The sequence below is a fragment of the Triticum aestivum genome, chromosome 5A, assembly GCF_018294505.1.
Source record: "Triticum aestivum cultivar Chinese Spring chromosome 5A, IWGSC CS RefSeq v2.1, whole genome shotgun sequence".
In the NCBI taxonomy this organism is placed as follows: domain Eukaryota; kingdom Viridiplantae; phylum Streptophyta; class Magnoliopsida; order Poales; family Poaceae; genus Triticum; species Triticum aestivum.
In genome coordinates this window covers 47,821,674-47,831,707 of record NC_057806.1, presented here as the reverse complement: position 1 = coordinate 47,831,707, position 10,034 = coordinate 47,821,674, and the positions used below count along the sequence as shown (strand labels likewise).

Sequence of the window (10,034 nt, the reverse complement as noted above, 5' to 3'; positions counted from 1 at the left end):
TTAATCAGTGCAAAAAAAATCAAACGACAAATGTTAGCTTCAAATGTTATATTTTTGTTTTTTCATCGAGGAAGCACCGTCATCCCGTTTCACATGAAAATTAGCAAGCACACTTGTTACACTAACAAGAACTTTAACAAAAAAAATCAGAATTTTTAAATTTTATTTGCTACTTTCGCTGTTCCTGAATATAAGTTTATTTTTAATTAAATATAAGTCTTTTTTAAGATTTCAATATGAACTTGCTCCTATGTAGTTCATATTAAAATCTTTTAAAAATATATATATTTAGAAACTGAGGGGGTTATTTATTTTGAATTGACTGTCATTACGGGGCATATGCACCCAGAGTCAAAACGTCCCTCTCAGCTGGCTCTAGGGAGCATTCTAGGATTGTACTTGGTCATTCACGACTTGTATAATTTAATTATCGCACAAACTCTTTTATTTTTCCAAATTCGTATGCTAGTGAACACAAGAAACGCCCGGAAATTCCCAAAGACGTCCGTCGCTGTCATCCCCGACATTTCGCTGCCGGCCGGCCGCTCACTTGCTCTGTTTTCCCCGCCGTGTCTCTCGTCCTCTTCTCCATCCATCACATGAACATAGTTACAATAGCATGCAGCTAGCATCACTAGCTCCGTAATCCAATCGACACAGCCGACATGCTGAGGCTACTGATCATTTGGGCAGCGATCTTGGGCTGCTGCCATGGGCAGTCCGAAGTGTCCCGGAGGAACAGCCGGCTGAGGGTGATGTCACCGCCGGAGCTCGAGGGCACATACGGCTGTGCCAGCACCGACTTCGGTTTCCCGCAGCACGGTGGCTCCATGACCGGCGTGGTCGTCTACCCAAGGCGCAACACGATGGCCTGCACGAGCTTCGATGACTTTGGCATCTCTCTCCGTTCTCGCCCAGCCGGCGCGCTTCCTGTTATCTTGCTCGTCGACAGGGGAGGTACATAACACATGAATTTGTCCTCCTTTTGATAGATACTCCTACATCTGATGATAAATTTCGTATTCTCTGCCGCTGATATCCTTAATTTCACAGTACTGCCTTTATCCGGATTTAGGCCCTGTTTGGTTCATAAGTCCTACGATTTTTTCTAGTCCCAACTAAAAAGTCTCTAGTAAGTACCTCTCTATTTGTTTCAAGAGACTAAAAAGTCTCTAGTCCCTTCCTGAAGATTATTAAATGACCATGTTGCCCCTAGTATATAAAGAAATAACAATCAAACAACATCATGAGGTGGCAGGCCAATGAATGCATAGAGGAGCATTGTTGGAAAAGTCCCAAAAAAGACTCACCTTAAGAGTCTTCTTCATTTAGTCCCAAATACCTAGTTTAGTCCCTAAAAAGTCCCTCCCGTTTGATAAAGAAGTCTCTAAAAGAGACTTTTTTTAGTCCCTACACAAAAAAGTCCCTGGAAACAAACACCCCCTTATTAGTCAGGCAATGGGTTTTTTAGGTCTTCAATCTGAGCAACGAAACATGTGTTATATACCTACAAATATCATTAGATTTTTGCGGCATATTACACATGGTTTATTAGTATAAATGCCTACAAATGTGTATCCAAATTATAAACCCAAACGATGTGATACTATTTTTCTTGATTAAGGGCATCTCCAATATTGACTAAAACCTTCCGCATATGTCCAGACCGTGGAAGCCATCCGATGTTGTCCTGTATCGGTCTGCGGTGCGGTCCGTACGTACTTTCTCCCACAAAGATAAACATGGGGGGGTTTGCGAGAGTCCGGACTACTGCCATGCCCACTTCTGACCGCCCTTGCCCTCCCAAAACCCCTACTCCCTACCCCGCGCGCTTCCCTCCCGGCGCCAGCTGCTCGCATTCATGTCACTTCACATTGAAGACGGCTCAGGACGGACACAACCTCTCACTGCCTCCACCATTGAAGCGGCGCGCCGGCCGTGGGCGCCGCCCACTGCACGCCCGACTGAACATGCCTCCTCGCCGCATTCAAACGCCTCCAATAACCCGCGTGGAAGCCAAGGAACCTAATAATTTCATCTGGTTTGTTAAAAAAGAGTTTAAAATATATGCAGCTACGGTTGGATGACAGTCTTCCGCATCCATATCCACGGATGGACGCAGGAGAAAATTTGCGCATTGCCGTTGGAGATGCCCTAAACTCAGACAAGGTGATACTATTTGTCCCCCATAGGTAAGTGACACAAGCGATGATAATTATTAATCTACTCCCTCCGTTCCTAAATATTTGTCTTTCTAGAAATTTCAACAAGTGACTACATACGGAGTAAAATGAGTGAATCTACACTTTAAACTATGTCTATATACATCCGTATGTGGTAGCTCATTTGAAATCTCTAAAAAGACAATTATTTAGGAACGGAGAGAGTAGAATTCTAAAACCTAGCACTGGCATTTTCTTGCTATATAATGATGTATGGTATCTAGAAAATTGTAGGAATATATCCATACTTATATGAAATATAATTCAGCACTCACGTGAAATCATGCATATGTAAACAGAATGCTTGTCCAATAAGGATTTGAGTAAATAGACACACTTCGAACACCTACTAATTGCTTTACATTTTCTTTAAAATGAAGCGTCTTGTGTCATCGACAGTTCAAAGGTTCTGAAAGACGATTCACCACTAGAAATCTGCACCATGTTTGATTGTTCCTAATTTAGGAGTGAAAATGTATATTAAAATATGTTTTCTTTTTTGCGCACGAAAACTAGGGGATGTTTGGTTCTAGGCCTAACAATGCCACACTTTGCCATATAATGTTGTCAAACTTGCAGTTCTTTAAAATGAGAGTCATAAGTTGGCAAGCCTAAGAAAATCTTGTCACACTTTTTAAGTGTATGTGATGTGGGACTCTGGTAGTGTGACTTGTCTAAGGTGTGGCTTGAATCAAACACTCACATAAATTGGTCAAACTTGCTTAACCTTGAGTGCGGCAACTTTAGACAAATTTAGTCTCAAAGAAAAAGATAAAGATATAACAAAGAAAAAGATGAAGGAGGGCTGATGTTATCTTGATTTTTTGTTGACTCGATGCACAATCTACATACACCTCTATTAACTAAGTGGAAAAATCTACCTAGCACACGTGTGCTACTTTAGAGAGAGCATGCGCATACATGCACAAATCTACAGCCACATGCTGACTTCATTGCAATAATTGCTAAATCTGAATTTACAAAATGATTTATCTCACAAACTGTAAATCTGATTAGTCTTCACCGGTGAGTTCGACTCGGCATGGGCTTCAAATAAGATCATGTTGTCATGTTTCAACGAATTTATTCGCCGTCACTAGTTGCTAGGTTATGTCATCATAGTTGCGATGTTATCCGTAAACCGTGGGCATAATTAGTGTGTATGGTTACCAGGTAGTAATAGTTTTGCATTAAAAAAAGGTAATAGTTTTGGACATTGCAACTATAATCCTAACTAGAATGTTTCAATGCATTGTAGCATTTCATTTGAGTAAACTTATACTTTTATTAATGTACATTTTTAGATTAAACTATGTAAACTGAAGTATTTAAAACTATATGCATACTTTTTAAAGTACTCCTACATCTATTTATAATACCACATGTACTTATGACCCGATGGAGTAATACAATATGGTTGGATTGCTTTAAATAGAATGTTACTACACAACCAAGGTGAGGAATGGGCAGAAAGCAGGAGCAGCAGCAGTTCTTCTTGTTGATCAAATAACTCAACCATTATTTACAGTCGACAAATCAGAAAGCAGCCAGGCAACAAATGATTTACAGGATGTCACCATTCCTTCAGCACTTATAACCAGAAGCCTTGGGAACAGTCTCAAGAAAGCAATTGATAATGTCGATTTGGTTAATGTAAGCTTCAACTGGGGGGAGTCCCGATTGTACCCTGATGAGCGTGCTGAGTATGAATTCTGGACAAACAGTAATGATGAATGTGGTCCAAAATGCGATAGCCAGGTTGATTTCCTAAAGAGATTTAAAGGTGTAGCCCAGACACTTGAGAAGAAGGGCTACACGCAGTTCACTCCTCATTACATTACTTGGCATTGCCCAGAGAGTTACCAAAATAGCAAAATGTGCAGGTCCCAATGTATCAACTATGGGAGATATTGTGCACCAGACCCGGAACAACATAGGTATGATGGGTGCGATGTAGTGGTTCAGAAATTACATCAACTTTGTGTGTTCAAAGTTGCAAAGAGGACTGGGAAGCCTTGGTTATGGTGGGACTATGTGACTCATTTTGCTATTAGGTGCTCAATGAAGGAAATGAACTACAGTAAAAGATGTGCTGACAGAGTAATCGAATCACTTGGTATGCTAATGTTGCACCAGCTGCTCTATGTTTGAAACTGAAGTGCAGTTATAATAATAGTGGTGAATGTGTATGTATTTTGCAGGCCTTAATCAAAAAGAGGTTGACATGTGTGTTGGTGATCCTTCCGCGGACGAGGAAAATCCTGCGCTAAAAGCTGAACAAGACACACAGGTTACTAGTTGAGCACTATCTTAGTTTTTGCCTTTACCAAGTTAGTCCTCTGAAATGCAGAAGCATCTTCTATTTTGCACAGATTGGCAAGGGTTCTCATAGTGATATTACTATGTTACCAACACTTGTAATCAACAATAGACAATACAGAGGTCAGTGTTTGTCCCTCCAATTTAAAAAAATGGAATAGCTACATGAGGTGTGGTGACTGATGAGCCTTAACTGCTTACTGAATCTTTATTTCCCAGGGAAACTTGAAAAAGGAGCAGTTCTTAGAGCTCTCTGCACCAGCTTCCAAGAAAATAATAAACCATCTGTTTGCTCAAATGAAGGTTTGATTTGTTGGTTCCCATGATTTTTTGTAGTTGTCTATATTTACCATGAATAATGGAGAAATATAAAACATTAACTAAAAGGGGTAGTATGTAAGCAGTAGTGTTATGGACCAGCAGCCCATGGGGCTAGGATGGTCATCACACACATGTCTCTTTTCTGCCAAGTTCCCAAATCGTACCCTACTAACTCCATGCATTACAGCATGAATAGTACTTCCTCCGTTCCCTAATATAAGACCTTTTAGCTATTTCAAATTATTGACTACATACATATATACTAAAATGAGTGAACATATAGTAAAATGTGCCTAGATACATATGAATCAAGAAAAATCTAAAAGGTCTTATATTGGAGAACAGAGGGAGTAGTAGAGACCAGGGTTGTGAAGAAACGCCTACAATGCATTGTGTACGATAGCAACCTACAATGGACTAGTATAATGTTGTAGACACTACACAAATATATGTACAATGGTATAGACGGCAACAAGCTTATAAACGTAGAATAGTAGGTAATATATTTCTAACCTACACCATATAACCCAAAATTCTATACGACGCCTCTTATAACTACTGATGTAAGCTTATTGTAAATTGTCTAACGATCAAGAAGAAGACATACAAACCAATCAATGCTTGGACAACAATGGCGGTTGTTGGCAAGATATGGCTGCTAACGTGACTGCGTGCAAGGTACATGTTCTACTGTTCTATTTTCTCCAGATTACGTTACTTCATGTGCTAAATATTTGTTCTGTTTAGCTTCATGTATGCTGTTTTGTGCACATGTAGGACACCTCCACTGGAACAGTTTGTGAATGTCCAGTTTTGCAAGGTGTGAAGTACATTGGTGATGGTTACAACGACTGCAAAGGTACACTAATAATTTTCTATATTTATCTTTTCATAGCTTTTGTTTGTTCTTTTGAAGTAATGTGCAGAAGATGCTCATTTCTCTGTGGCAAACATAGGTACCTAGACAATCTGCCCATCTTCCTGTCCATAGTTCCTTTTATAGAAAAGAACAGGGGAAGCACACAGTTAAGTTAATGGGGCATACCCTTTTGTATCAAAAGGTAGTACTAGAGGTATTACAGTGATGGAGTTGACACACAATAGCACTAACAGGCTTTGTAGAACAATTTTGATTGGTCACAACATAGAAAATCCTGAGGTTAAGTATTAGTGCAAAGCTTCAGCTTTTAAATATTGTGCAGCGCTATCTTTGGTCATCTTTTCCTACTCTTATTAACCATTTCTACTCTTCTTTAATGTGCAGCTCCCATGTATCAAGATTGGCAGCCGATCAAGATCCGTAATACCCATACATATTCTTCTTATTTAGTAAGTATTTTTCATCACCTTTCTTACGGTACCATGGTTCTCAAATGGATGAATGCAAAGAGCCATTTCAATTGAACTATATAAAAGGATTTATTAGATCATTTGTATCTAGTTGTTCGATCGAATGAGAAATTCTCCAGAGTGTCTTTTGAGTTCGTAATATCTCAAGTATCAGAACCTTGATAATAATTGGAAACTATATCTGTTTATACTCTATACCTAAGAACCAGCTTGGTAACAGAAAAAGAAAGCTTTAACTTGCTAGCCCAAAACTAATGCACGCAAATACTAAGGCATATAGAAGGTTACTGACATAGTATTATTTTTCTGTGGATCCAGACAGAGGTTGTCCATAAGGCCATTTACAACCTCTTTGCAGGTGCATGCACAGACATTCGATAACAACCATCGGTGTACTTTAATGTTATATGTACAACTGATTAATCATATTAATGTTCTTTTGTCAGGAATATTTGCGGCACATAAGGTGTTCTAATAGGATCTGCAAGGTATTGTGGTGATGTGTGATATTTTTCTGATTGATACAACATGTACATTTGACAGTTATGTGAAGAACATGGCATGAAGGTGGTTTCTGTCACAAGTTTGGTGCTTGCTCTTGCTATTGTGTAATGTCATAATCTATAGCCTTATATGTTTGTCTCTGGTGTTTTAAAATATTAGATTAGCCCAAACTATAATGCTACGCCCTTTTTCCTCCTTGATCATGGAGCGACATAGCTACTTGGGATGCAAAATATTTATGAGTTGCCGCTTTACCATGTTCCTAAGAAAGGCAAAACACAAGGATCTCATGCCATAACAAATTGGCAGAATTGGCCCCTAGACACCATTAAAACTTTGCTTTTGCCACAGGACACTGAAAAAACATGGATTTGCCGAAATCCATTACAGTTTGATGGTTCTTTCCCACAAGACAGCCAGCCTTTATAATATTCAGATTCGATCAAACCGACGATGATTTGTACAAATTATCCCCATGCCCATCAGGATTCATACTAAATCGGCCAAGTGCCAAACGAACTCGCAGCCTTACTCTTCACTCACAGGGATAGCACGAATTGGGACGATTTGAACGTTGATGCTGGTACAGAGATTAAGCTGGGATCTAACTACAAGTTGTGTATGACTTAACAGGATAAAGAGATACACAGCTATGAAGAGGTTACTTCTCACCAGAATTTGCTTTGTGCAATTGACATGTACTGGGAGACAAGAAAGATCCCACTGCAAGTGTGTGTATATTTAGTAGACTGTAGGCACCAGTGCTTATACATATACAAGGAAACAAGCTTGACTTGTAAAGTTGTACTCAGCGCTAAACATCATATATGCATAATTTTCAAGTAGTTAAAAATGAAGAGGAAAGGGAAATATACTTCACATGCTTTTCATATCAATGGTCTTACTAGAGCTGGGTTCAGGCATTTGAATTTAAGGCTAAAAAGACACACAGGTGGTTCTGAAGAAGAAAATTGGGGTAGAGATGATCACTGACTGGAAAACAGTGGTCACCAAGGAATTTCTTGGCCATCCCAAGCGAAGAACTTCCCGTTGTCAGTCTTCTTGGCATTGTCGATGATAGACAGGAGCTTCTGTACAGAGAACTCCCTCGTGAAGAGCTTATCTTTGGCCACGTTTCTCTGGAACGGCCGTGAGAGATCGGTGTCGACTGTTCCTGGATGCAGCAAAATGCAGGCGATGTTGTCCTTCTTGCCCAACTCGACTGATGCAGTCTTTGTCACTGCAAAGACATGACCAATGCACGTATTTCAGAAATCTAAGACAAAGAAAGGTACATACATAATTGTGGTATGATTAGTTTGCTCTGGATCAAATTGACAAAACGCTGCATGAGGGAAAACTATCCTGATGACAAATTAACAAGAATGGTATGAACTACTCAATAACAAGCTAGTGAAATCTGAATGGAGCATGCATCTTGCTGTTAACATACATTGATTCAGTGCTGTTTTAGAAGCTCTGTACGAATGCCAGCCTCCCAGAGCATTGTCTCCTATCGAGCCAACCCTAGCGCTCATATTTGCAACCAACGAGAAACCTTTCCCTGTTTCCAAGCTCGCACCAATCTTCAGGAACGGACGCATATGCTGACAAGAACAAAGCTCAGTTCAGACACTGGGGTAAGCACAGCGCGGTGATAAGCAGAATGCAGACGCAATTCGGAGCAGAAAGAAAGGCGGTAATCGCTACCTTGATGACTAGAATAGGACCGACGGCATTGACTTCATATGCCAGTAGCAGGGATGACTTCTGAACTTTGCTCAACGAGGTCTCTGCAACATGAGGTCAGAGCAACCTGGTTTCAGATAAGTCATTATAATCCCATAACCCACCTAATGCAAGCTGGAAAGCAATTGCTCCAATGTGAGGAACGGACCTGGCTGTATCACATTTGGGATCGAAAGTATGCCGGCGGCATTGATCAGTAGGTCGAGAGATCCGTGGGTCTCCCCAACTGCGGCTGCGGCGGCCTGCCATGGAAAGGTTCGATCCACTCGTGCTATCACTGTATCACCTTGGGAATCTGTGAGGAGGGGAAAAGCAGGAGAGGTTACCCCGTTACCTCTATGGTGCTCTCGTCGGTGACGTCCAGGGGCAGCACGGTGAGGCGCCCCGCGTGCTCCCGCCTCAGCTCCTGGAGCTCGGCGGCGGAGTCGGGGGCGCGGCACGTCGCGACGACGCGGCCCTGGTCGCTCCGCCGCAGCAGCTGCCTCACCTGCCGCACGCGGGCAATGCGGGTACGCGGTGAGCGAATCGGAAATACGGAGGAGCGCGAGGGCTGATGCGCAAACGGAATGGGGATAGGACAGAGGAAGAAGGAGAAGGAGCGAGCTAGGATTGGGAGGCACTCACGAACTCGAGCCCGATGCCGCGCGACGCGCCCTGCACCATGGACACGCCGGAGGCGGGAGGGGCCGCGGCCGCGGACGAGAGCGCCCTTGCCGGCGACGACAGCGACGACACCGCCATCCTCGCCGTCGCCATTGCTGCTCTCAGCGTGTTCGCGCGCATCGTCGCAGAGAAGAGAGGGCGTGGTGGTGGCTTAATGGCGCCTCCTCCGCAGCATCACATGGTTGGGTTGCAGTAATGGCGGGGTGGGTCGGGCCGGCGAAGGCTACGGGGATGTGCGCGGCTGGACGAAGGCACACGTCCACTCTTTTCCCTTTTCTTTTCCTCCATTTTTTTTATTTTCTTTTGCCTTTTCTCGGGGGCGCTACTGGCTAGGCGCCGGACTACCGGCGCGATTTCAGATCGGTCCATTCCGGAGCCGTTTGATCGTGCTTGTGGGTACGGTCAAGATCAGCTCGCTAGCTCGTGGGCAGAAAAGAGAGTGGCCATGTGAGCTGCTAGAGTCGCTCTTGCCTTCTACCCCCTCAACTCTCCCACCCCCTACCCCCTTGGTTTTATCTCAAAAAAACCTCGGTTTTAGGTTCTGTCACCGACGGTGACAGCCTTATCGAGTCATCGTAGCTCCAGCCAACACCGCTTCCAGCATCGCCATCTCTGTGAGAGTCGTTTCTTCTTTTAGTGAATGAAAATGTTGTTCATCCCTTCCCATTGGGGAACAAACGTTCGCTCGGATTACCTCCTTGAGCTGATATTCGCCCATTATCCGCGTGTAAAAACTTATCAAATTACAAAGTAGTGGCAAAATATCAAAGTCCAAAGTAAGTGGTGGCAAAAAATCAAATTCCCCAATTGGAAGCAAGTTAGAGGGCTTTGCGGGAGTCCGGACACCAGCCACCTAGGACTACGACGCCCTCGACACACTCAAATCTTCCTCCCGCTCCCCTTTTC

General features: G+C 42.6%; 2 protein-coding genes across 2 annotated transcripts; one reads left to right on the top strand and one right to left on the bottom strand.

Moving 5' to 3' along the window:
* The first annotated feature begins 551 nt into the window (after positions 1–551).
* On the top strand, positions 552–7,004 carry LOC123102244 (vacuolar-sorting receptor 1). The gene is made up of 10 exons (XM_044523538.1): positions 552–957; positions 3,658–4,338; positions 4,424–4,512; positions 4,595–4,664; positions 4,761–4,844; positions 5,461–5,540; positions 5,640–5,721; positions 6,127–6,191; positions 6,531–6,570; positions 6,659–7,004. The coding sequence occupies exons 1-10, from the start codon at positions 666–668 to the stop codon at positions 6,685–6,687; spliced, it is 1,512 nt and encodes a 503-aa protein (XP_044379473.1). The 5' UTR covers positions 552–665; the 3' UTR covers positions 6,688–7,004.
* Positions 7,005–7,490: 486 nt separating this feature from the next.
* LOC123102245 (C-factor) lies at positions 7,491–9,381 on the bottom strand. Its single transcript, XM_044523539.1, has 6 exons — positions 9,090–9,381; positions 8,800–8,952; positions 8,614–8,707; positions 8,427–8,509; positions 8,170–8,323; positions 7,491–7,956 (listed from the first exon to the last, which is right to left on the bottom strand). The coding sequence occupies exons 1-6, from the start codon at positions 9,246–9,248 to the stop codon at positions 7,724–7,726; spliced, it is 876 nt and encodes a 291-aa protein (XP_044379474.1). The 5' UTR covers positions 9,249–9,381; the 3' UTR covers positions 7,491–7,723.
* Positions 9,382–10,034: the final 653 nt, after the last annotated feature.

Excerpts from the sequence above, each read along its gene's own strand:
- LOC123102244 (XM_044523538.1), top strand. The coding sequence starts at position 666 with ATGCTGAGGCTACTGATCATTTGGGCAGCGATCTTGGGCTGCTGCCAT. Across the intron at positions 4,665-4,760 it reads CAACAATAGACAATACAGAG|GGAAACTTGAAAAAGGAGCA; the intron begins GTCAGTGTTTGT and ends TTTATTTCCCAG. Across the intron at positions 6,571-6,658 it reads CATTTACAACCTCTTTGCAG|GAATATTTGCGGCACATAAG; the intron begins GTGCATGCACAG and ends TTCTTTTGTCAG.
- LOC123102245 (XM_044523539.1), bottom strand. The coding sequence starts at position 9,248 with ATGCGCGCGAACACGCTGAGAGCAGCAATGGCGACGGCGAGGATGGCG. Across the intron at positions 8,510-8,613 it reads CCCAAATGTGATACAGCCAG|AGACCTCGTTGAGCAAAGTT; the intron begins GTCCGTTCCTCA and ends CTCATGTTGCAG. Across the intron at positions 8,324-8,426 it reads GTCCTATTCTAGTCATCAAG|CATATGCGTCCGTTCCTGAA; the intron begins GTAGCGATTACC and ends TGTTCTTGTCAG.